This window comes from Gobius niger (assembly GCF_951799975.1).
Source record: "Gobius niger genome assembly, chromosome: 3".
NCBI lineage: Eukaryota > Metazoa > Chordata > Actinopteri > Gobiiformes > Gobiidae > Gobius > Gobius niger.
The window spans coordinates 33,161,456-33,189,283 of NC_136854.1; the positions used below are offsets into that span (position 1 = coordinate 33,161,456).

The following is a 27,828-nucleotide window of genomic DNA, read 5'->3' on the forward strand; positions in this document are numbered from 1 at the left end:
ATCCAAATACAGTTGCACAAAATTAAACATTAAAATTAAACTCGTCTAAGCTCAGGTTCATATCTCAGTATGGGAAAACGGTGGCCTGTTTCTTTAAAATATTTTAAGTATTTTCTTATTTTCCAGAGTATCTTTGGTTTAAACTGAGGTAAAATGCGAAGAAAAGTTTGATTTTGATATAAAAATAGAATTTTTTAAGCAAAAAAATAATCCTGCAACTTTTTACCGCAACTTTAGAAAAAATGGCCCCCAAAATCAACCGTTTTAGCCCACCACAATCGTAAAAAAAATGCCTGCAAAATCCTGGGGGGATTGATTAATGAGTGCGTTTACAATTGCCCGAAATTCACGGTTATTTGCTATATTCCGGTTATGGCAGTTTTCGGGATATGGTGCTTATATGACACTGAGAAATCTGGAAACTCAAATCCGCGCAAGAGCACCAATACGGTGAAAATATTAAAAGCATAAGTGTGTGGCTTATTGTGGGCCTTGTTCTTTGAATACCCACTTTGGGCTCAATGTTTTTTGTGGATAAGTGGTTACTTTTACCCATCTTGGGTCTGTCTTTATCACTGACATGGACCAGGCAGCACTGGGAGAAGCCGGGGCTGGTGGGAGTGAGTGGAGCTGATGGAGTTTACCGATAGTTAGTGGAGGAAAAACTTAATCCGGCTCTGTGTTGTAGTCGACTCCTCTGAAGTTTCGCATAAATCCACATTACGATGCTTCTTTCCATCTTAAATATTCACTGCTTTTAGTTCTTTCATGGTTAAAATATAAAACTCTGTCTCCTCTTGAGCCCAGAAACAGGAGCTCTTCGGACATGCCGCCGCCGCCATGTTTGTTTGCGATTAATGGCGAATGCGCGAGAAATGGGAAGTTTCTTAAAACCGGAAAATAGTGTATACATGCAGTTATATCCCGGTTACTGACGGAATATTACGGAATATTAAAAACTAATAACCGGGAAATTCTAGCCTTTCTAGCCTTTTTTTTTTAATCAGGATTTAATTGTGTTTATTTTATTTCTACAGCCATATTGCTCGTTGCACCTCCATCTCCACGTTTCGGCGAATCCCTACACATCTGGCAACATCGCGAGTAAAGAGTCATCTCCGGGATTAATAATTGCTTCAGGTGGGTCAAATGTTCTATACTTTTATGTTATTTATATTCAAGATTCTGATTTATAAAGAAATTGTGTGGTGTTTCTTGGTTTCACATTTTTTCTTTGACTTAATTATAAAGCATTAACACAGGACGTGGCATATGGAGAGGTAGAATTACTGTCTCCATGCTGTACATCAGGGCCTTGAGCGAGTCCCAGATCATTCCTGTCACTTAACTGCTTGAAGAGAGAAAATTGGCACTCGACTGGGTGTACAGCTATGAGAAAGACTTAAGACTGACATTATCCCATCAAACTAAGAAATGATCAGAAAAACATGAAAAGTTGTCATGCACTTAAGCGAGTAAGTGAATTCTCCTTGAACATACACTACAGTGACAGACTTTTGTGGTTCTGCCATGCATGCACATGATGCCATACAAGCCATAATGTAGAGAGTCCTTTGGGCTTCACGGTGGTGCAGCGGTTTGTTCTCTTGCCTCGAGAAGGTCCTGGGATTTATTCTGGACCACGTAGGGCCTTTCTGTTCTCCTGATGGGATCTATGAGTGTGTGTTAGTGATCGCGAGTGTGGGGCAACAGATGGAAATTAGCTCTTGGCTACAACTGTGGCTTGTTTAGCTGCATGTCTCGTGTGTGTTCATTAACATACCCTAATCTAAAATAAACAAATGAATAAAGTTTGTCCCGATAAAAGTGTACAAAAAACAAACTAAATGGCACATTTTATGAATCCCAGATGCTGGTTTTGCTGAATTAAAAAGTGCTTAATCTTAATACATGACTTTTATGCAAATGTATCATTGTATTACCTTGTCCTGAAATGAACAATATTATTATGACTGGATTAATTGCATAACAAAGTGTGATTCACAAACATTAAAGGTCCTATATCATGCAAAATCGACTTTTTAGAGCTTTTAGCCATGTTGTTATGCTATTTCCTTATCAAAAACACCCCCAGAGTGGTTTGTGGCTTCTTGGGCTGGACAGACACCCATGGTCAATGCTGATGTTATGTACAACAGTGGTCCCTCCCTGACCTTTTGTGCCCTACAAACCAATGCTATCTCTGGAGCGGGGGAAATTTAAGCAAGATGTCACTCTCTTCTGTGCTAACGCTGCTGTTGTGCCTGGCAGAGGATCGGACCCATAGACTTCATATTCATTCGCAGCAGACAACCGCTCCAGCCTTCACCTTACCACGTCTTCAATTACCCAGACGCCCTATACTGTATACACCAACCATGACCCTTCACCAATGTTTTTTTTCTGAAACTGTTGATGCCCTCCTCCCTCGCTATGTTTTATCTCTCTAATTCTTCTACACCGATTGTGGTTGGGTGAGACTATGTGTGGGAGATGGAGCTCCCACACATAGTCTCATGATTTGAAAAGCGATCAACCCTTTCCAAATCTTTTTTTTTTTTTCTTTTATGGATGAATTTCAACGTGTATATAAGTTGAAGACACATACAAGGCCTTGAAAATCATTTCGACAACCTCCACAAAAGAGCGTTGTTTTACTTAGCTCAAAATGATGCCGCCTAACACCTCAGTGCGGCGAGAAACACCATTTTCTGAACCTCTTTTCTTGCTCCTTCATAGATCTTTGTATTGTTTGTTTCCCACCGGCGTATATATGACAACCCGCATGTCACTTCACCTTTCATTAGAGCCAAATGACAGGATGGAGACGCAGCGCCGGGAAATGCTTTGGGCTTCACAAAAACAACAGTCTCGTGGAGTTTGGTTTGGAGAAATAAAGAAAGAAATAAAAGGAAGGAAGCAACGGAGCCATAGTGCAATATGTGTCCAGAGGCCCCCAGGTGAATCCGCACCTCAGTGATATTTACTCGGCGTGTGCTCGCATTGTCAATAACACATCAGCACACGGCTCAGATGTCCCAAGAAGACCAGGCGAAAGCACAGACAGTGTATTGTGAAACAGCTTCACTGTGAATGTGGAGCCACTGGCAGGCCCAGATGTTGAGGATAAAGAATGGAAATGTGCACTTTACCTAATTTGTTAATCACCTATCTATGACACACTGTTAGTTGGGGAAATTTACAAGGCAATGTGATGAGGCCAAGAGGACTGCAGTTGCAATTTGCAGCTGTATTACATGAATGTCTTGTTCACCTTTACAGAGAAATATGGGGGAATCTTCAAATTTATATTTCATACTTTACATTTGCCTAAAATTGTTTATGATGTGCGAATGAATGTCAGAACCAGCATTACCGATTGAATTACGGTGTTGGGAAACAAACCACGTACCCACAGGCAAACAAACATGTGAATGACACTAATGAACAACTCATAATACTCTTGTTTGATGATCTCTTACATTTCAATCTATTAAACACACTTTATTCAGCAATATGTGAAAGAATGTCCTCTAAATACCATTAGATATGTTTGATTGGCATTGTGATTAGTGAAGAGGAGTAATTAGTTTACTTGAACTCTCACCCTGTTATCTGTGCAGCATTTTTAATTAACATGAAAAGTGAAACACTCACACTGCACTACAAATGATTCTTGAGCTTGACACAGTGCTTGACTGAAATACTTGAATGATTAAACTTCAATATAAACATTATTATCACAGCTCTGGTTATTTATCACTTACCATAAAAAATACGCTTCATTAACTGGGTGTTTTGCAATCTGACGAAAGCTGGTTCAAATGACAGAGAATAAACAAGAGCTGTTTATACCTCAACAGAAAAACAAAAAAACAAAGATTTCAGTTTAAGCAGAAGAGTTATGTTTGGTTGGGAATCTCAGACAGGCGCGCAATATTTCAAGTTCTGTTAGCATGGGAATAAACCTGAGAGCTGTTTATTGGAGTGAGGTTTTAACGCTTTCTGCCACAAATCTATGCCAAACAAATGGGCCTCACCACACCTCTGCAGCACTGCCCCCGTCCCAGCCTCATGTCCAACCACCTGTCTCCAATTACGACTAAATGAAAGCAGTTAGAGCCGACTGCGGTGAGCCTCGTCTTCATATGACACCAGCCGCCGAAAGGAGCGCAGTAATGCGGATTTATTGGATAATTTGAGGGGAAGTGTGAATGTCACTTCACACGAGTGTTATTACTGCACCCTCAACTTCTTCTTATGGATTTGATAATAAATATCGATGAACTGTGTTTTTAAGTTGTTTGGACACCATTGCAAATTTATATATTTTATAAATGCATATGTTTGGACCAGCACCATTGCATGTCATCAGCAGGTTGGACGTGAGTGTTTTTCTAGCTCTTGAAGAAACATGCAGGATTACTCAAATATGCAAAACACCGTGGAATTTAGTTGTTTTGTGAGGCAACAACATGACGTGAGAATGTTTTGTAAACTTTTCTAGATTTATTGCCAATTCATGTTAACTTTACCTCTAAAATACCATTTAAATCAGTGCTAAATAACTCATGCCCCTAGAGGCCATAAGTTACAGTTTTTTATCATTAATTGTCCGCGAGAGTAAATACTACGCTGACAGAAAAGACAAAGGGAGAGAGGGACTTTGTACATCCAATTACACAATGGAGATAATTTTTTTCACTCAAACTTGGCTGTAAATACTGTTTAAAGGGACTATACGGAGTTTAAAAAAAGGTTAAAATTATGTATTTTCCTCCCCCTACATGTTCCAGCAATGTCCTAATGTGTAGAATGAGCCCAGACCTGTTCACTACAACTGCATCTAAAATTCTGCACTGTGATCAAAAAGTTGTTAATTCGGGTCCGAAGTGCCGTCATGCACGAGCTTAAAATAGAACCTGCAGTTACACATATGACCTGAGGCGGCAGTAGTGAGTATAGAATGACCAATTTCATCTAGCCCCCATTAAGTGTCGCGAGCCCACAGTTAGCTTTGCCCGTTAGCCTGTTAGCTTCTTCTTCGTAATTCCATTAGGCTGTATTGGGGCCACCAACCCAATGCAGGGAAAGCTGCAAGTGTGCTTTTCTGGCCAGAGATACCATTGGGAGATGAAAGACCCTCCAATCATCCCATTAACACTTGTATTACCCCCCGAGGGATAACGAAAAGGATTTATTAAGGTAAACAAGTTACTTAGTACTGCTTTAAAAACCTGCTCAGAGCTCTTCGGTTTCACAAAGCACATGTCTACTACTTCTCTCCAGCCCTATGTCTGTTTTTAAGTTGTTTCTCTCCTATGTAAAGCGTCTTTGAGGTCCTTTAATACAAATACACAAGATGCTAACTTCATGATTTCTTTTTTATCATCATTTTTATTTTATTGTATCTCGGTTTTGAATTGACCGTGTCCCAGAGATAAAAGGCTTCGACCCAATACTTTTCTTAGTTTATGAGCAGTTCCCATGAGGGCAATCTTTTGGACATTATTATCATTGTCACTGTCAACCCAATTTATGTAGATGAACCGAAACTCATATCAGAAATCTAAATGGATTTGGAACAGGAGTTTTGTTTTTCAATCCCATACCTTTTTTCTGACACTCAGTTTGATAATATTCCTGCTTCTTTAGGATCTTTCGGGGCAGAGCTGACCAGCACCAACGTCACAGTGTTCATCACATCTGATGCGGGCAACACGTGGAGACAGGTGAGTGGGACCGGGAGTTCGAACGTGTCTCTATAGCTATAACTTAATCATGCCAATAAGCACATCGACATGGCACTTAAACTACTGCAGAGTAATAACATGTGCATGTTGTGTAATGAGTTAGAGTAGAGTCATATTTCCTTAACATTTGGTACAATGATAAAACTCACCGCGGAATTAGGGAGGTGTGAAGTAGTGTTAATTTGGTCGAATCAAATATTTAGTCAAAGTAATATTTTTTCAGACTAAAGTTGGACTAAAACTAAATAAAAAGTTTTTCATGAGACTAATACTATGACTAAAATGTCCAGATATTTTCCTCGACTAAAATATGACCAAATAAAAATGAAAAGCACTAAAATCATCCAAACTTCCAACGACAGTTTGAAAGAGCCTCGTATCATTTAAATTCACTTCCAAAGGAACAGTTCTGTGATCTGTTCATGTGGGAGAAGCTCCATGAACCTTGATTAAATACAATTATAATGAATATTATGAATGCAAAGTCGACTAAATTTGTCTTTAGTTTAGTCGACTAAATTTACACGTGATTTTAGTTGACTCAAACTAGACAAAAATTGAAGAGTTTTTTTTTACTAAACCTCGACTAAAATTGAAATACGTATCTATCAAAAGACTTAGACTAAAACTAAAACTAAATAAAAATATGTTGTCAAAATGAACACTGGTGTGGAGTGAGGATAGTAGTACTCCCAACAAGCACTTCTTCACATACATTTGTCTAAAATGTATAGAGATAGAGGACTGGGGTTATGTGGGTCGTGGAGGGTGTTAATAAACTATATCCACTTATATTGGCAAAAATGATGTGAGGGGCATGAGTAATGTTATATCCGAGAGGCCCGTTGCCCATTATATACGCCACAAGATTATCTGGGAACCACAACCCGAGAAAGCACCAACGGAGTGATATAAAATGCGTCAGATACACCGTGTGGATGAGTTGTGTAATTGCATTCAAATAGTGACATGAACGGCAGTAGAATATGCAGTTTCTATTGTGGGCCGGAGTGGTGCAGTACAGGCCCGTTCATTCATACAAATCAATCTGAATTCTGTAGCTCATATCATCCGTTAATATAGTCACGGTCAATAATAATAAAGTCGATGAATTAATTGCTTATGAAATTTATAACAACTTCAAAATCAACACCCTTTATATACCCTCTCATCTTACAAGGTGCAATGCATTCATACACTCATAATGCTTGCAAGCATGCGTGTGTACATCTATTCAGCAAAAACGGCAAAATTCATATTGGCCACCTAATTAAATCCATTGAAGTCTCATTGAAGTAAGTGGATGACCATGACATGTGCACACCCTCCGAGTTTATCTTTCTATCTCCTCTCACTTAAAACTAATCTCCCGTCTTTTAATCACTGCATTCGTGCTGCTGCTCCTTGCGGTCGATAATCAAATAAAATCTCAAAGGTAATTGAATCCAGTGGCGGGATAAAACGCGAGTGGGTGGCCCTTTCCTCTCTTGATCTTGTCGCTTGCAATTTACTGGGCCTGTTTCTGATTAAAGGCGGCAATGAAAAATAATGATGTCAAAGTTAATATCATGAGGTAGGAGCGAATGTATATAGGCCAAGGCAGGTGTGTGTGCTATTATTTCTATAATAGACTCCCAGGGTCCCGGCGGAGGGTGGGAAGGAAAAGCACTGCCAGAATTTTAACTCTATTTCAAAGTTTAGAATGTGGGGAATTTATAGGTTTTTATGTCTAATGTTAAAGGTGCATTAAGCATTTTTTTTTTTACGTGGAAAAAAAGAAGTTGATATTTGTGACCTTGAAGTGACCCAGCGGCTGTATGCATGGTCAACATGGGGCCTTTACTTTCCATCACAGTGGTCGCTGCAGAATCAATTGTTTGGAAAGTTGTTTTCTATGCTGAGCGCATCTAACCTGTCTCTGGCAGTCACCCGCTATATTTGCAAACTAAATAATGCATTTGGAAGAGGACCTAATGTTTGGTATGATGTCAAACCATAAAACAGTATCTCCATGTTGATGAGGAGATGTCTTGCTCCTGGCCATTTTCAAATAGTAATAATACAAATAATCCAACAATTCTGAATAGCGCTTTACAGATTTACTTTACTTATTCACAAAACAGTCAGTGGTTATGAGACAAGCCAGAGGAGGAGAGACGATATAACTTAATAAAGACACAGCTTTGTGTTTCTGCACTGCTGAAATCATTGTGTTACAGGGGTGGGACTTTAGCACGTTAATTTTGATTGATTCATTAATTACAGTTTAACGCGTTAATTTTTTAAACGCAATTAACCGTATTTACCCCGATTTCCCCCCAAGATGGAACTCCCGAGCCGGAACCGTTCTATTTGCGTGTTTCTGATACACCCGTATATATCTGACGCACATCCGCCCACAACAGCAATGGACGGAGACGCTTCACTCGGCCTGTTGGGGAAACAGTTTTGTTTTGAAAAACATCCTGATGGGACGATAGACAGCTGTGTGCAAGTTGTGCAAAAAAGAGTTTGTCTTTTGTCTGTTTAGTCTAAAATACCAACTCAATGCAAACACAGCGACGTCCTCAATGCTAATGTTAGCCTTAAGCCTCAAACAAACGTTCAAGCCAGCCCACTCTGAGCCAAAATAACCCTAACCCTTGTCTGAAATTGCACTTGGATTTCTGTTACAGCAATTGTTAAACACTTAAAGGAATAGGCCACCGTTTTTACATACTGAGATATGTTCTTACCTAACCTTAGCCGAGTTAATGTACAGTGGGGAAAAAAAGTATTTGGTCAGTTTCACATAGACATTCTATCGGATTTTGGCCAAATACTTTTTTTCCCCACTGTAAACCCGTCTGGCCTTGCATTGTGCCGGGCTGTGATAACAAGCAGAAAGTATATAGTGTAGTAATGTTTCACAGATTTCCAACTCACCCCGGACGACGGCACAGGACTCAGGACCTCTACCGTGAGGTAGGAATGCGAGAGCACTTTCCGAAAATATATTTGCTTGTTGTAAAAGGCTCTACAAGTCACGCAGCTTCTATTGACGGAAGTGAGCGGGGAAGTCTTTAGGAGTTACTGCGCGGACATTTTGCTCCTCGTATCATTACGCCTCACAATATAGTACCCCTTTTATTCTGCTTATAAAATCGACATGTTACATTTCTGTGTAAATATACTTCGCATGAAAACACTTCACGTAACTTTATGTAAATAGGGAACACGTGGAAGAGCTTGGCAGCTTCTATCGTGAGCTTTTTTGGAGCTATATGACAAGTGGGAGAGGCTGCGTATGTGCTCCGTTTGCGTGACAGAGCGCACAGACAAAGACCAGACGGGGATATATTAACACGTCTAAGGTTAGGTAAGAACATATCTCAGTATGTCTAAACGGTGGCCTATTCCTTTAAAGGCGCTGTTTTATGGCCCTTTTGCTTTATTTATTTTTTGCTTTTATATAAATATGACATTATTATCACTGTTTAATGTACTCTACAAGAGAGTTCCTTAAATTCTTGAAAGCTAAATAGCTATAAATGCACTTTGCCTCTGTTACTTGAATAACTATACAGATTAAGAATAATAAACACATTTGTTGTTGAACTCGTGTTTCTATCTAATTATTGAATAATTTAGGTGCAAGAAAATGTTGTTTTTGGTTTTCGAATAAAATGCGATTAATTGTGATTAATTAATTACAGACCTGCGATTAACTCAATACATTTTTTTTTAATCGAATCTCACTATTATACATTTTTATTATTTCATTATCATTAGTATTAAAAACACTAGCCATAGCTGCTTCACTCATCAATACACTGACCAAGGAGAGTACGAATAGGAGCCCTAAATTACACTTTGAGGCACCAACATGCAACAGATGAGTTTGTTTGGGGGCAAACACTACAATGATGATTGTATTGTTTACCTAATAGACCGATTGGCGTAATTGAACCCAGTGTGTGGTGATTTGGACATGTGTTTTTGTCACTGCAGATCTTCACCGAGGAGTACGCCGTGCTGTTTCTGAACCAAGGAGGAGCTCTGGTGGCAATAAGACACACTCCGCTCTCCATCCGACACCTGTGGTAGGTCATTATGAGAAGAGGCATCTGTCACAGCAGCACAGATAAAGCTCTTTGGGAAGCTCCCAAGTCATAAACCAGTCACACAAGAGCAAGAACAGGATGTCTTCATCAGTTTGGTTGTATGTCAAGTTGTATGTTTTGTATAATTTTAAGGAAAACAATACAATTTATCTGCTTTTTTATTTATTTCTATTAGACATTATTTACTTCATCGAACTTTTCATCGAATGCAATTTCTCCATCTGTGAGATCAATAAAGTATCATCTTATCTTATCTTATCTTACTTTTAGACCAAATTTGACACATTTAAGTATATCTAAGAGGACATTGTATTTGTTGATGAGTTTTATGTTCCTGTATGCAGCACATTATGATTGCTTTTGTTGTATTGTTGTATTATATTCTGCTGGACGATAATTTGAGAAAGAGAGAAAAATGCCTAAAGAAAAATGTATGCATCAAATAAAAAACTATAGATCCGCTATTATCGCATAAAATGGCAGATTTCTGTACATCCTGCTAACAACCACTAAAAATAAGGCTTTGAACAATTGCTCTTTGATTTCCCTTTTACAGCTGAACTGATGAGCACAGTGGCTGTTAATGTAATGTGTATTGAGTTGGTTCTCAGTTGTTAGGGTCATTAGTTTGAACGTATTGAGAAGGATTTGCAGCAGCTCTGTTACACTGAGCCCATATGTCTGTGTACAGGCTGAGCACAGACGAAGGGCGACAGTGGAACAAGTACAGCTTCACCAACTCGCCGCTGTTCGTGGATGGAGTGCTGGGAGAGCCCGGCGAGGAGACGCTCATTATGACGTGAGTAACGCGATATAGAAACAGAGTGTGTTGTCCTCTGAGACCACTGTTCCAAGTGAAGCGCCTTTTTATGGTTGACACAAAACTGACAATTTTAAAGACATGCATATAATATAGTAGTATAACCTGTGTTTGTGTCTAGAACATAGACGTTTGAAGACGGTAAAGTGAAGTGCTGGTGCATGTTTGTGTGTGTCGGGCATCACGTCTCTAAGGGACAACGTATTTAGGTCTTTGTGATTGAATGACCTCATATTCAGTGAGAATGACGAGAAAGAAGAGTTAGGAAAGTGTGCAAACGTGGCCAGGGATCCGGGCATCGCTCCTTTTCCTGGTTCATTCAACAGGCAAAACATAAAACTCTTGGCCTAAATCTTATCCAGAATAACCTGGATACTCAGGTGCACATAAACGCACTCATGTCTAAAACATTACTTTTAAAACGTTTACTTTTATAGGCTCTCTATCTTCAAATAAGATTTTACAGGAAACCTCAAAAGACTTGGGCCTCACCAACCGTTTTGTACACATAGTTCTGTCCAACAGATTAAATTGACTTGTTGGTCAAAATTACATTTCTGTAATCTCAGTCAGACGCTGAACCACAAAACATGTGCAATGCAGTTTCTCATATGGATATTGCGATAACAACACAGTGTAGCGTTCATCCCTAATTTCGGTCCTAGTACAGTATGTGATTGTGAGCTAAGCCTCTGCATCCACATCTAGGTCTGCTCAATTCAAAATTCCCAACCTTTTCGGCTTTTTTCCTCCTTCCGTTTCATGAATAAAACAGCTTCTTTTTCAAGGTCTATCCAACATCAGAACTGCTCAACACTTCAGAATCACAGGAGATCAATGCTCCTGCTGAGAGGATCAGGACGATGCAGCATTTGATGAACCGGAAGCAAAATTATCACAGCACGTCTGAAAAGAACATGCAAAACTACAAACATGACATTCTGATTGAGTGGAAATTTGCTTTTTCTTGTTTAGTCTTCTCACATTATCTTTTTTGTTGATGTGCACAGTCGGAGCGCAGCCTTTCGGTGTGGAGTTTGCAGAGTGCTACAGTGGTCTCTCGCTGGAGATTTGAATTTGCAAATGTAAATTGCCTGTAGTGCTTGAATGGTCGCCTCTCATTATCTGTAAAGCATAAGACCTACGATTAACTGGCCATTGTCCCGAGTGAACCTCACCCCTCATCCAAAACAGATTAGGCTGCCACGACCCATAAGGGGTAAGTGCTTGGAAATTAATATTAGTCATTGTTGGATGATCACTTGTAAAATTTAGTAGTTTTTCCTCGCAGTGGAGTAAAGTAATAATATGGTCAAATGCACAGACCTGTAGATCTGTGGGCAGAAAGAGGCAGGATGAAGTTAGGGGCACCACTTGCTCACTCATTAACATATTTCCCCAACTTTGTTGACTTAATCTCCCCTTTTTCCCTGCTTGGGCTCGGTACTTTATTGGACAGAAGATACATTTCAGTGGGATATTCTGGGTCTCATGAAAAAATTATGAATTTTCTTTTCATAGCTTGAGTTACACAATGTCCATGCTTCCTTTAACAGTTAAAAACACATGGAAGCACATGGAAATCACAGCAGCATTAGCGAACCAGGTCTACCTAGAAATTAAAAGTTATCTTGGTGTAGTTCCGATAATGAAAAAAAAGGGTAAACCACATAATACTACAGTTGCACGCCAACATCTAGCTTCCTCAGCAACTGCACACAACCCACCGAGCATGGAGCAATAGACGCCACGGAGTAAGGCTCTTAACCACTTGCATTAAGGGGACACTACGGGCAGTTAATGTTTTCAGTTTTCAGGTTTTGGGCCAAATTGGTCTCTGAACATATAAGCTTTAACCTGGAAATAAGAAATATACCTAATCTTCACAATAGCATGTTTAAATATTGCACTGATTCAATGTTTCCCCATAGATTTGTATAGGAAACGTAATTTCAAGGACCTTTTTCTCGAAATGCATTTTTCTCTCATTGTGGCGACGTGTATCTCCACGTCAGTAGTAAGACTTCAAATTTTCTTGGACTGAACAATATTTTGGAGCTTTTTTCGGAGGGATTTTTTAATATCTATTTCCTGGCCTGATTTATTGAGTCTTTTGGATGTCAAAAAATAAGGCAAACGTTCAATTTTTTACAGATTTTTCCACTAAAAAAATAACCAAAATCCTCTCTGAAAAAGTCTTGGTAGCTCATTTATCAGTGAAATAAAAGCATACATTTGAACGTAGCTCAATCCATTATTTCAAACCTTGTTTTTATATGAGAGCATAATATGACAGAATTTTGTTTTTTCTCGCATAATGCCAGCAATCTACAGAAAAGTTTCAAATTGATATCTGTACAGTTACATTTTTTCCCTATTCACCTGCAGTGTCTCACCTTAAAGGCTACACCAAAAGAATGAAGGGATGAACAAGAATAATCTATTGAATAAAATTGATAAAGCCACATATGGAAAGATTGTGCCAAACCTTCGCTCTGATGTTGATCTTTGCATAATCATCCACATTTAACTATTTAACTACATTTAACTATTCATCCCTATATTTAGGCACTCAAAATTACAAACTTTCCTCTTCCTTCTATGCTATAATTGGCTCGCGCGGGCCGTAACCTGTCTCTCTTCCCTGCACCACCAAATTAGTCTTCGGTTCTTGTTACAGAGGATTTCCACAGGCTTCACATCAATGTTTCATGACGAGTGCCACCACAGACAGACTGGCAGTGCTTTGTAGTGCGGCCTACAGGAGAGACACAGGGGCACATAGACATGCACAGACACTGATTTGAGTCGCAGTCCCGGGTCTACTGCAACTATAGTGCCAGAGAAGACGCGCAATTAACTTTTGAAATTACGAGTACAGTAAAAGATCAACCCAATTCATATGGAGAATACTATGGAAAGTGTACTTTTTGGGGCAAACCGAGCGCATCATTTGCTGTTTTGTTTCAATCACAATGCAAATCCAGCGTCTCTGAGCTCCAAACACTTCATGCCACTCTTCTCTGAGCTTTTAAAATCCTAAGCTCTTATCTCCAAGGCAAAAAAAAAAAAAAAAGACACAAGCTTTGGATTTTTTTAAAGAGCTAAGATACTCGCACAATCCGTAAGAACACATTCTACAGGAAATGGATACTTAACCTTCACCTCAAAAATACTTGCAAATACTTCAGAGCGTGTGTGAGTGCCGGAAGACCAATGGTGCAGATAGGCAGCCTTGTTTCCGTCAGTCAATGTCAAGAGGCTTACCAACACCGAGTGAATAAATAATGAGTACAGTGTTGTGCAGTTGTTTCCAAACTTTTTTGTCTCACGCACCTCTTAAAAGGAACAGGCCAACGTTTTTCCATACTGATATGTTCTTACCCGAGCTTAGACGAGTTGATGAGTACTTGTCTGGTCTTTGTGCGTGCGCTCACTCACGCAAAAAGAACAAAGATGTTGTTAACATTTAGCCTCTCCTCCTTTATGGGGCCAAACGGGAGTGAATTTAGAAGAGACCAAACTCTTCCACGGTTTCCCTATTTAAATACGTGAGTAGTTACACGATCCAAGTATAGTCACACACAATTAAATATGTCACGCAGTAATATCTTCACGTCACTGCGCGGACGTCGAAGTGCTCCGAAGATGTTCTCACTTCTTTCAATATAGTACCCTTTTTATCCACTTAAAAAATGGACATGTTTAAATCTGTGTGACTATACTTGGATCGTGTAACAACTCACGTGACCGTATTTAAATAGGGAAAACGTGGAAGAGCTTGGACAGGAGGAGAGGCTAAATGCTAACAACACCTTTGGTCTTTTTGGGTGACTGAGCGCACGCACAAAGACCAGACAGGTACACATCAACTCGTCTAAGCTCAGGTAAGAACATATCTCAGGAAAAATGGTGGCCTGTCCGATAGAGATAGATAGATAGATAGATAGATAGATAGATAGATAGATAGATAGATAGAGTTTTAGCGGCTCTCCCATGTTTTGCCGCGACCACAGAACAAGGGACACGCCATTAGTTTTCATAATGCCATCATGCACTGTTTTCTTATCAATTTGTACTCATTTTTACTGTAAGTGCCTGTCACGGCCTGGTGCCTGGAGCCTAATTGACAGCGTGATTGTGATGAATAGGCTGCGGTATGATCGGTGAGGGCGGTCAGTGCGCAAAAACGCACCCACTCCATCTGAGGCGGGAGGGAATGTTTATCTGGTTAGCCATTGTGATTACCGCACGCTTTGAGGAAGGGAAGTGCATGCTGATCAATCTCTGTGTCAGCTTAACTGGATAACATACATGACTGTTTTTTCTAATATCAGGGCCATTACGGCGCTATGGGTCTGCTGTCTGCTGTTCACAGACATGTATATGTTGTTTTTTCATTTGTTGTTGACTCGATATTTATATTTATTATATATTTATGCAATTTCTCCATCTGTGAGATCAATAAAGTACCATCTTATCTTATCTTATCTTATCTTATATTATCTTATTAGACATATATAACAATCACAATTGGAAAAAACATTGCTTCTTGGACTCATTATTCAGCACATGGATGTCAAACTGTAGTGCATCATTGCCGGGTGGAGGAGATCATTTGTTGTTAGCTTTAGGCCAGGTTTAATTTTGTGTTAGTACAAATTTTAGATTTCTGACAGGTTTAAAAGAAGAAAAATGTGGAAAAATTGTGGCCACATTTAGGACTTAAAGTGCATAACACACTTATTAAAACATAGATTTAGCTCAAAATTGTATCTATATATCTATAGTTTTCTTTAATTTGACCATGTTTGTGATGTTTGTAGTTTCACTTCCTCATTGGACACTGACAGGAAGTGACCAACCATGTTTTGTCAATGGGAAATGAGTGAGTCATATTATCTTAGACAAACATTGACTTTAAAAGTGCTTGAATTATTCTGATTTTGAGACGGTTTGGACTCGTCGAAATGCGATTGCCAATGGAACTAGACAGATGTTTCTTGCCTTTGACTTTTTTTAGTCTCATTTCAAGTTAATTTCTCTTATTTCAAGCAAATGAATGCTTGTTCCATTGGCAATCTTATTTCAAGACGAGCCCAAACCTACTCAAAATCAGCATTGAAAGTCTTATTTCAAACACATTTCAAGCCATTTTTCTAAGATGAGATGGTATTTTTGGCACTAAAGAATGACATTGTTCGATATTCTTTTTATTAAAATACAAAAACAGAGAGACATGGTACAAAACTCATTCAATGATTCAATGACATCTTTTTCTAACATTTTCTGTCAGCTTGACAAAGCTCAAAAGGTGCTCCATTTTGCGACCAATTAAATATTGAAAGATCTCTCGATTCCTTTGTTTAATAGAATGGTTACAAATGATGAGAATCCATAAATGCACTGATTTATTTAGTTTTTTCTCATTTGTGACCTTAAAATTACAATGGCGTTGAAAAAGCATTCAATTTTGCAGGGTTTATCTGAGTAGCAACTCAGATGAACTCTGTCAAAATTGTTTTATTTTATGTAGAACGGGAAGATATTCTCAAACCAGTTCAGGAAACAATTGCGTTCATGTTAGATCCTTGTTTTGAAAATCGGGAAGTCCTACTTTATTCCAGATGGCTATGATTTTCAACATTTTAATTGGCCAAATATTACAAAAACATATCTGTATGTTACAGCACCATTGAACCTACATTGTTTATATTAGAATAGAAACACTGCATCTATTCTTCATGTAAAGCAACATCTGGATGGAAAACAACCAAACTTTACACTCTTTCATAACAAGCCTGTGCATCTGTGCTTATTTCGCAGGATTTTTGGCCACGTCAGTCATCGCTCTGAGTGGCAGCTGGTGAAAATCGACTTCAGGTCCATCTTCAACCGCCGATGCAGCGAGGCAGACTATCAGACCTGGCACCTCCACAACCAGGTACACCGCTTGCCCAAACTCTTCATTCCGCCGGCCCGTCACTTTGAGCGGGACAGATGGAGAGGGGAATATAGAAGATCTGCGCTCGGTTTGAACATAAGAGCAGAGCTTAAAGTGACACATACTTAAGTTTGTGTTCAAATCTTTAAATTGGGCCGCTGGGTAAGCATAAGATATAGCACAGCATCCGAGCACTCGATCTTCTGGTCAGATTATATGTTCATCAGTTTGGCGTTTGCATAGTGCTGACAAGGGACTAGACAGTGATTAACTTTACGCCTGATTTAAACAACTTTTTGATTGAGAAGATTTGTAGTACTGTGTCACTGTACTTGATACAGCCTGGTTAGCAAACTGTGGTGGTTGATGTCCTGTAAGCAGTGCTCAAAAAGTCATCGACAATGAACTTGGGAGTCATTTTTAACCCATAGACCTTAATTTAGACCTGGATAACTCTTGCCTCATCATGTTTTGATCATGTTTTTGGTTAGTCCTGTTTTAGAGATGCTTACATTCTAGTTTGGACTTTGAAATAAAACATTTGTCTTACATATCAGCTTTTTCTGACAATCTTCCTGTAATTGATATTATTATAGTGATGTTACTTATTTTATTAGTTTGTACTTAAGAGTGTAATGTTGAAATAACACTAAGACATTGCATAAGTGGATCTGAGGCAATAAACAATGTACATTCAAATGCCGAATGAAGACAAAAAATTCAAACAGTAGAGTTGATGTTCAGAATGTCAGTATAATGTCCCATCGTAATTATACTTCCACAACTAGGGTAGCAAAACCCCGGGAATTAACGGGATTATATGGGAATTATTGAGAATGTACAGGGAATTACCACAACTGAAGGCTACTTCTTTTATAGACAGATATAGCCTGGGAACCAGACTCACCACTGTAGCAGCGGGTAAGTGTGGTCACCGCAGCGTCAATTCCATTTCCCACAGGGGTACATACGCAAGCAAACAGGAAGCGGAGTCAACCAATCAGCGAAGGCCGGGCGTCTGCCGTTGATGTGGTGTTATTAGTGGTTTTGTGTTAATATTTGCGCAGGATTATGAATCATCATGTGCTTTTGGTCATTTACCACAGATTGGAGACACGCTCTTTCTCTCTCTCGTGCGTGGTTCATAGATTGGTATTAAAGCAGTACTAAGTAACTAGTTTACCTTAATAAATCCTTTCCGTAGTCCCTCTGGGGGTAATTCAAGTGTTAATGGGATGGATGGGGGGGTCTTTCATTTCCCCCTGGTGTGTCTGGCCAGAAAACCACAATTGCAACTTGACTGCCTGTATAGAGGGGAATCATTCTGGTCTCAACAGGCTAAGACAGAAACATGCATTTCAAATGACATCACACACAGTTCCAGCGGTCATTTTGAATACCAAAGTAGCATTATGCAGTACTACAACATGTAAAATATCTCTATTCTGAATGAAAATGAAAGACAACTGAGTGACAGTGGCATTTTTATGTACTCATAATCATTGCTCAAGAAGATAACAGTTAAAACACAACCCCAGGGATGCATGTTTCTGTGAAGAAGAAATGTGGCTTCACTCTGAAGACTAAATTAACACATAAAAGAGGAAACAGGAATCCTTTCTCTGTGATTTTTATAGTTTGTCATGTCAACAGAGTCTCAGTCTGAGTCAGTGTTTAAGATGAGATAAGATAATCCTTTATTGATCTCACAAGCTGCTCAAGACGTTAGCATGCTACTGGTTAGCAACTGTTAACCAACTGTCAATGGCTTCAAGACGATGAACACATGTGTGGCTCACATCTATGAACACTGAGGAAATACTACAGTAACAGCTCAGCTCTGACCTATGTCATATGTTGTATCCAAGGTTTGGAGTGTGGTTCAGGGCTTTCACTTGGAGAGGTCAGCGCTGAGCTGAAGCTAAATGCTAACCGGTAGCATGCTAACATCTTAAACACTGACTCACTGGTTTCTTCACTTAAACGAATGTTCTTGAGCAATGATTATGAGTAAATAAAAATGTCTCTCAATCAGTTGTCTTTCATTTCTATCCTCGGTAGAGATATTGTTACATGTTGTAGTAGTGCATAATTCTACTTCAGTATTCAAAAGTCACATGACCGAACAGCATGTATAAACTGCAGCATAAGAATAGCAGCAGTTTATATGCAGCGATTCTGCATATAAACTGCAGATCCGATTGATTATAACTATCAATCGGATTTGATAGTTCTAATCTGAACTATGTCACAGCAGAGATGAAAAGTGTCAACTAAATCATCATTATGTCTGAGCACCAGGGTTTTAAGAGGACGGTGTTTTAGGTGTTTGAAAGATACGAAGAAGAGTGTTTGGAAATGGATTAGACTCATTCCATGTTTGCGTCCATCTGCGGCAGTATTACAATATTATACTGTTTCCAGAGTCTGTGTTATAGAGAGAGGTGAATTGAACCAACCACAGTGTGATTAAACAGAATCATTTTATAAAACTTTGCCGTTTGTCCCAGTATTAAAAAGAGCATTAACAGACTTTGTGTATGGATCTGGGGCGTGACATTTATGTTACAGAACATTATTAATGGGTAACAAATTGTTCACAAATTGTTAATTCGACGGAAAATGCCAAATCATAGTTTATTTAAGCGTTTTGACAGTTTGACAGCCCCTTTGCAACCTTATCCACAACTTATATCTCTACGGATCAGTCTTGTACTGTGTCCTTGGGCAAGACACTTCACCATGTTTGTTTCAAGGCCAAGTAGAACCTGTCCCTTCCTTTCAAGGCCCCGATATACACGCGTTTGTTCATCCAACTATTGTAATGATCCTCGGCATATTTTACATTATTGGACGATAGCCTCATGTCTCTCTTTTTCCCTGATTATTTACGCAGCGTGTCTGCAAGTCTCCTCTCCTCGCATAAATCCGACCCATCCCAAAGCTCTTCAAACCTGTCCGGGCCAAAAGCCAAGCAGGAGCGCCTCTTTATTCACATCACAGATCAGTAATTGCTCTGGACTCCCATATGTTCACAGTGGGCCAGTGATCAAACTGTGAGGCTTTTAAAGATGACATGAGTCGGGGATAATTATACAGGAGGTGCTAAGGGAGTGCAACAGGGTACAGCTATGCAGGCAAACTAAAACAGGAAAATAAGACATTAGTTTGGAAAGTGCTGGGTGTGAGGAGAAGACAGGAGTGCCGGATTTGCAAATCATGTAAAGTCATGTGTGGGCTTCTTTCAAATCAATTTATGTTTGTAAAGGCCAATACCTCAACAGCAGCTGCCTCACAGTGTTGCACAATAACAGTATAGACTGAGGACAAGATGAAGGACAGGATACAAGGATGTTTTCTGAATGCTTTTTCAAATGTTGCCATTAGTCCCGTACGGTGACACAGATAAACAGTCTGCATATCAAACACTGAAATGGGCATTGAAAGACGCGGAGGTCTAAACTTGCACAAGGTTGAAATGGGACTAAAACAGGACTGAACAATTCTGAATGGGATCGAACCAGAAATAAAAGGGAACTAAACGAGGAGAAAAACGGAAATTCAAAGAAGCAATTTTTGTGAAGAAACAAAATCCCTCCATGAACAGGAATGGTGGACTTAGATGTCCCCACTGTACAGTAACCTCCTGCGCCCCAGGCCTAGAGAAACCCAGCCCTGGTCAGATCAATAGGCATGTAACTAGCAGTGATCAGCTGAGAGCAGGGCCGTTCAGACTGAAACTCAGGTGTGAGTTAGGTCATTAGGACTTAGAACTACAAAGACGTTTACCCACAGGTGAGAGCAGCTGTTAATTGAGGGGACGGACTTACCAAACTAAACCCCACCCAGTGGTCTATATCCAGTCCGCGGGCTGAGCTTAAGCCTTTTGGATGAGAGGCGAAACATTCTACACTTCAACTACAGTGTACAGAAGATGACTCAAGAACCTTTATTGAACTCCTGTATGACTGAGAGCCGACACAGACACTGTAGATAAAATACATATATATCTTTTTTTTTTCCTCCGCATGATATTATCTACATCAGTTCTTCTCAGCTGGTATGGCGCCGGGAGCCATGGCCAAAATAAGAAATCGACGTGTTGTATATACTGGAAATTAGATATTTTTTATGTTATTACTGTATTTAATCCTTATGAATCTGAAATTCTCAAAACAACTTTAAATAATTTTATCAAACTTAGGAGGCGTTTCAATTGTTTTATTTTTTTTAGGCAAGGCAACTTTATTTATACCGCGCATTTCGTACACAAGGCAACTCAATGCGCCTTTTAGTTGATAAATATTGAAACAATTGTTTGGCTCGTGACCAACTAATAATAGTCCTGCAACCCACTTTTGGGTCCAGTCCCCATCAGTTGAGAACCACTGATCTAGTTTGTTTTAACAATGGGGTCTCGGTTTATTCACATGGTGATTTTGGGAGTCCTGGCCTGAAAAGTCTGGGAATCCCCGATCAAGATGAATACTTTTAAACCCTTTGCTATACCAAGGTAGATGGCAATAAGACCTGGATTAAATCAGGAGCTCACAGGGATTTAACCAAACTACAAAAGTACAATATATTAGTCTAATTTAGTATTAAACGATATTAAAACTAAAATGAACTACTGTACAATTAAAGCTGGCGAAACGTATTATTTATATATTACTGATGAAGACCCATGAATATCACCTCAAGAATCCTGCATATTTCGTTTGGAAACCTGTCCATAGTTTTACAGAGACGGCGCCGCTTCTTTGACATCTCACTAGTGACACCTAATGCACGCAGAGTGAACTTGCCGCTGGTTATCTTTTCATCTTGTTTTGAGTTCATTTCATATTCACTTCCCACACGAGCTAAAAATGGATATAGACCTGGCAGCTTCTCCGGATGCAGTGTTATTTTGTTCATCTCAAACCCTTAAAAAAAAAAAAAAAAGAAACCCTGAAAAACACGCTCATTCGAAGCGGTGACTCAGACAAGACTTTTTGCAGCAGGAGGCAATGTTTTTTTTCACACGAGTTGTCGGTGGATGTCTTTGTTATTTATGGGGACAAGTGCGGGAAAAGCAGGTCATTTTTAACACATACACATGCACTACTTTTATGTGACTCACCTCTCATACAAATATATGCATTTTTTCAACTGCAGGGGGAGCCGTGCCTGATGGGGGCCAAGAGAATCTACAGGAAGCTGAAGTCGATGTCCCGCTGTGTGATGGGGAAGAGGTTCGCTCTGTCCATGTCGTCTGCGCCGTGTGACTGCACTGAGGCAGACTTTGAGTGGTGAGACACTTGTTACAACTGTGCTGCTTTTCCTTTTTCAGTACTGGTGCAGTCAGTAGAGACAGTTGCCAGCGAAGCCAAAAGTTCTCAGTGTGATCCAAACTAAGATACGTTGTTAAAATGTGCTTGGCTCAAATGTATTTCAAAATACAACACAAAGCACCACACTGGTATGTGGTTAACACTCTCAACACACTGGGAAGATGGGGCCTTTAAGTGCAGTTTGCAAGTTCTCCTTGCCAGTTTCCCTTAATCTCTTAACCCCCACCTGAGACAAGACCAATGCAACACTAGAGGCCGCCATTGCTCCGCCATTGCTGTAGTACCTCCATATCGCCGCTGGTCCTCCATTGAAAAGCATTGGACTTTAGACACACGTTAAAAACAACAAACCAATTTTTTTGGAACAATCTAGAGCTAGATATTCCTCCTGTGATAACGCTGGGTTAGTTAGGCTGGTTTTCGTAAGAATTTTAGAAATCTCGTACTTAATGAGGGTCGGACTGTTATCATTGGAGCAGCGCGAGCTACACGCCACGCAAGGGCCGAGTCTACAGTGAAGATCCCGCCCTTATGTCCTTTTTAGGAACATGCTTCGTCAGAGCTGGGGAGGGGGAGTCTGTAAATCTGCCATGAATTCCCCCACGAGCGTGGTCATTATGGTAAACGGGAGGAGTGAGGAGAAGCTGTCCATTATATATACAGTCTATGGACAAGACACTAGGTATAAAATGGTCCCCTCAGTATCAGGTATTGTTCAAATATAATAACGAATAACAACTGATAACGAGACATATTGAGGACATAATGAATGCCAGTTTAGCTTTACCCAAATCTAAAAGCTTATTGAAAAAATAAGTGTCAAAATAGCGGAAAACGAGGATGAAAAAGTGACCTAACATACAACAAAACAGCAACAAAAGAGTAACAATAAAGTGGCAACATTAGGAAAAAGATCCATTTAGATCAGTCTTGTAGATTTAAGCTTTCAAATGAGGCATTACTCTTTCCCAGAGGCTGTAACCTTTTAGATTTGGGTAAAGCTGAACTAGAGAAACCACACTTGCTGAATTCGGGGGTTAAGAGGTGTGCAATAGGATCCCTCTGGGACCACGTCTTCCCTATAAAAGATATTCCGGATGCCGAGACTTCTCTATCGACGCATTCCCAGACCAGTTAAGACGTTAAGCAGTGTTCATTTCGTCGACTAAGTGATATTTTTGCTGACTAAATTGGACTAAAACTAAATTAAAAGTTTTTCATGAGACTGACACTACGACTAAAATAAAATAAGATTAAATAAAAATTAAAATAAGAGGCTAAAATCATCCAAACTTCTATTGACAGTCTGAAAGAGCCTCATATCATGTAAATTCACTGCCAAAGGAACAGCTTTCATGTGGGAGCAGCTCCATGAAGCAGAAGTATTATAAATGCAAAGTCAACTAAATGTGTAAACTAAATTGACTTGCAATTTTAGTCTAAAACTAGACTAAAATTGAAGATTTTTTTTTTGACTAAATCTAGACTAAAATTGAATTACATTTTCGTCAAAAGACTAAGACTAAAACTAAATAAAAATATGTTGTCAAAATTAACACTGATGTTTAGTCCCTCGAGCATGTCCTATAGGTCTTCCCTGGGGCCTCCTGGCGATGGGACGTGCCCAGAACACCGCCCCTGGGTTCAATAAAAAGATGAATAAATGAGTCAAGTGGAATAAAAGTTTAAATTATAAAAAAGACAGTCTAGTCATTTAGACATTTCCTTTATAATATGTTGAATGTAAAATCATTTTCACTCAAAACATCAAAAACTGAGTTAGGGATTAACAATTTTTAGATCAACATGTTTATGAGACAAAGTAGAGGCTGCTTTTATTCATCTCACCAACATTTAACCTAAATTTAACTTTGTTGCATTTTGAAGTCAGATGCTCATTGGTCACTGTTTAAACCTGCTGTCACTTTGCCTCTGCCCAGGGACTACAGATGAAAATTAGCTTGTAGCTATCTCTGGTCTGTGCAACACATTTGTTGTGCAATGTCCCTGTCAAATAAATAAATAAATAAATAAATAAATAAATAAATAAATAAATAAATAAATAAATAAATAAATAAATAAATAAATAAATAAGATTACAAATAGTCAAAACAGCATTTCCCTCCACCTTCTCTTCATTAACCAGTTTCCCCAATACTGCAAAATGACCTGAGTAAATTAATTCTATCGTAGCATCTCGGGTCTGCAGGTCTCTTGAGTGAAGCGGTTCTTGGAAGAGGCCTGGTTCACTATAAATCAAAGGCGTAATAGCTTTCATTAACAATCACCACACTTTTTCCATCTGTGCGCGCGTTGTATTAATTGGCCCAATTTGTCCCTATCATTTTGGAGGAAGCAGCGAGGCCCGGGCTTTAAATCTGTAGGATAAACAACTGCTGCGCTTTTAAAAGCAGCGCATAAACCCGGCGTGTTTTCATGGTCTTTTGAAATTGTTCTCTGTTTTTAATATGTGCAGTCGTGAAGTCATGTCCCATCTGTCTGCGTCTGAGGGGCATCAGTCATTCCTTAACTAAGTGTCACTGCCGTCGCCTTCATCACGGCGGCGACTGAAGCCGCTTCAGAAAGAGCTGATCTGTCTTTGTCATGTGCCGGTCCCTCCCCATTTTCTTTCTCGGATTTTTACATGATTATATTTTGTATACAGTTCAGGTGTATTTTCCATTCTCAATATAATGAACAGGGTTTAGTTTTTAAAACCCTTTATAGTTCCAAGGCTTTGGTCAACCTTTGTTCCAGCAGCATTGACCGATGCAAATACGTAATATCTAGTATAGAGGAAAAATGTCTCTGTAAATAAATAATAGAACAGAACTGATTAAATAAAGAATTATAATGTTATGAAAGAAAAAGTAACAAATACATTTGCATATTTGAGTATGTCAGTATAATAATATAGTGTGGTTTAATTCCATTTTATTATATCAGTTTGTGATCAGTGAACCTTTTTCATCTAGTGTACCCCTTGAGTGTTTCATTAATGTGCCAAGTCCTTATCTCAAGTTCACAGCTGATTTTTTTAGGAAGTGCTGAACTGAACTCCTGTTTATCAGTATTTAACAGTGTTAAAAACAGTGTTTAAAACACTTTCAAATTCAAGTCTGTTTCTGCCTGTCTAACCTTTTAAGGTGGTTAAGGGGTTAGCGCACATTTTTTCCAGTTAAGCTTCACCCAAATCTAAAACCTTCTCGACTGGAGTTTACAGCCTATAGGCCAGTGTAACGCCTCATTTGAAAGCTAAGTCCTACAAAACTGATCGTAGCTTTTTTGTTGGCTTGTTGCACATTTATAAGTGTTTTCGTCTCTTTACTGACTCTTTTTTTTTTACGATTTTTTGTTGCTTCTTTCATCGTTTTTTTCCCCCAAGTGTTTTCGTCTTGTTTTTGTTGCTATTGCTGCGTTTTCTAACACTCTGTTCAAGAAGCTTTTGAATTTTGGGAATTTTCTTCAAACTGGAGAAAATGTGCTTGGTTCAGGTGGGGGTTAAGAGGTTAACCCCCACCTGAACCAAGTAGAACTCCAGTTTGGCATTACCCAAGCCTAAAAGCTGAAAAAAAGCATCAATATAGAGACAAAAATGTGGAAAAAATAACACTACAAAAATGTGGGGCGGGAAAAACGATCAAAACACATCCAAAAAGCAATGAATAAAAGCTATGAAAAAGCAACTAAAACACACTGGCTTGTAGATCTTAGCTTTTAAATGAGGCATTACACTGTTGCTCTCCAGTTAAGAAGCTTTGAGAGAAGAAAACGTCCTTGGTTAAGACGGGTGAGAGGTAGGAGGTTTTTAATGAAATGCTATTCTGTTTTTCCCTTCTGAAATCATTCTAAGAACCCCCCTAAGTGCTTGTGTCCCCCTTGGGATTCCCGTACCCCTGGTTGGGAAACACTGATCTATTGTACACAGCAAACAGCTGAATAGGGCTGATGCGGCTTCCACAGACTGATTTAGCACTAAGGCATGAGTGCAGTTGTGTGTAATAGCCTCTTTCCACCATCATTGATTTCACACAAAAGGACTGTATCAGCTGCTCGAGGGGAAATAGAGAAGCTCTAATCATGTCCGCACTTCAACTTTTTATCACTTTAAAGTGGATCAACAGTGGCGGAGGTGTTTGTGTAAGCTTCCAGTCATGCAGGAGTTTTCTATTGCAGACAAATGATCCAATAGGGAGGGGTTTTACCTCATCAGTTACCTTGACAATGGACAGTTAACCGGCAGAAACCAGGTTATTGATGCCAGAAATCATTCAGGCTATTGAACTAGTCGAGATTAGCTTTTTTAGAACAAAGACGGGTGGATCCAATGAAAAGGTTAACCCTGCTCTACTAAGTCGGTATAACTCAGCCTGCTGCCAAATAAATCATTAGTGACTGACAAAGCCTCTTGAGGGGACAGACGAAACACCAAGCAAGCCGGTAGAGATGACAGCTTCAGAACCTTTGATGGAATGTAAAATAAAATCATGTTGCAGTCATGTTTTACCACAAAAATCGTTATTTTTCAGTGATTATGGATTTGAACGACGCACCAGCGGCAAGTGCGCTTCGGCCTTTTGGTTCCACACGTCATCCACGTCCAGGGGCTGCACCACAGGGATGACTTTTCTCAACAGCACCGGGTAAGATTATATAAAACATAAACAAACAAAAAACTCCTGTCTGCTACTCCAAAACTTTAAGAACAATGAGCAAATTAGACAAGTAGATGATCAGTCGTTTTTTTATGAAACGGTGTAGAGTCAATGAGGCAACTTCTGGATTCAGTTTGAGATACAAATCTGTTACAAGTTGAAAGTTATTTGTTTGTTATTATTTTTTGAAGAAACAAAGCTCACAATTCACAACTCTGCATCCATCTTTGTATGAAGGCCCGGTAATTGGTTTCTCCGGGACAGAGGAGGACAGAGGGACATGTGGGCTGTGCTAATCAAACGTCCACTTCAGCAAAAACAATGACGACCCGCTGAGGAGAGTTAATCACGCGATGGAGTGAAGATGAAGCCGTCCTTTTTTTTTTTTTCTAAGCCAATGACTTTTGAATCAGGCCCAAATGCAGTTCATAAAGGCTCACTGTTGAAAAGTCGTAGTTTATGACCAAAGAGGAGGCTGTCACGAGGACTTGATTAATGAAGGATAAAACACTGACAAGTTCATTTCGTAGACCTTTATGCATTTGATAATGGAGAGCAGGCCAATACATAAAATTGTTTTGTAAGCTGATCATTTTGATTATGATATGAATTAAACTTACCGTTGAATGTGACACACACTTTATCTCAGTGACATGAGAACATCCTAATCCACTTTACGTATTATGGCCATAACTGATGCAATGATTTGTATACGATGACCTTTGTATGGAAATATTTCTAAGTACAGTATTACAGTATTAGTTTGATAAATAGGAATAACAGTGAGTACTTGGAGTGTACAAGTTATTCTTCTCTAAATAAATGGGAAAACTATTTGCCCCCAAACCAGAAATAAAGTTCAATCCAACCAATGCATACTATACCTGTGTCAAGTACTTACAGTGTGTAAAGTTTTCAGACATTATTTACACAATGAAGCTACAATAATACATTAGGAAGATGAGTTTTGGAAAAAATTATATGTCAAAGAAAAGCTTACATTTAGTTGTAATATAACTATAACCAGTGTTGGGGGTAATGTATTACAAAAGTACCGAGTTAGAAAAATGTGTTACTAAGGAATATAACATATTACTTACACAAAATACAGGAATATATTAGTCATTACATTTCAAGTAACTTGAGTTACAAGAGCATTTAAATACATGAATAAAAAAGATCCTGGAGCGTCCTAGTGACCACTGCGATGTAAAACAAAA

General features: G+C 39.1%; 1 protein-coding gene across 4 annotated transcripts in view; it reads left to right on the plus strand.

Moving 5' to 3' along the window:
- sorcs1 (sortilin-related VPS10 domain containing receptor 1) overlaps positions 1-27,828 on the plus strand; it is a 239,168-nt gene that overhangs the window by 182,766 nt on the left and 28,574 nt on the right. For all 4 annotated transcript variants that reach the window (XR_013792708.1, XM_079553284.1, XM_079553285.1 and 1 more), the window contains exons 11-17: positions 1,038-1,140; positions 5,656-5,732; positions 9,744-9,835; positions 10,548-10,655; positions 16,503-16,620; positions 21,778-21,911; positions 26,483-26,596. Coding sequence is in view for 3 of the 4 variants with exons in the window: in XM_079553284.1 (XP_079409410.1) it covers positions 1,038-1,140; positions 5,656-5,732; positions 9,744-9,835; positions 10,548-10,655; positions 16,503-16,620; positions 21,778-21,911; positions 26,483-26,596 (746 nt within the window). In the remaining variant the exon portion in view is untranslated. The remainder of the gene's footprint in view (positions 1-1,037; positions 1,141-5,655; positions 5,733-9,743; positions 9,836-10,547; positions 10,656-16,502; positions 16,621-21,777; positions 21,912-26,482; positions 26,597-27,828) is intronic.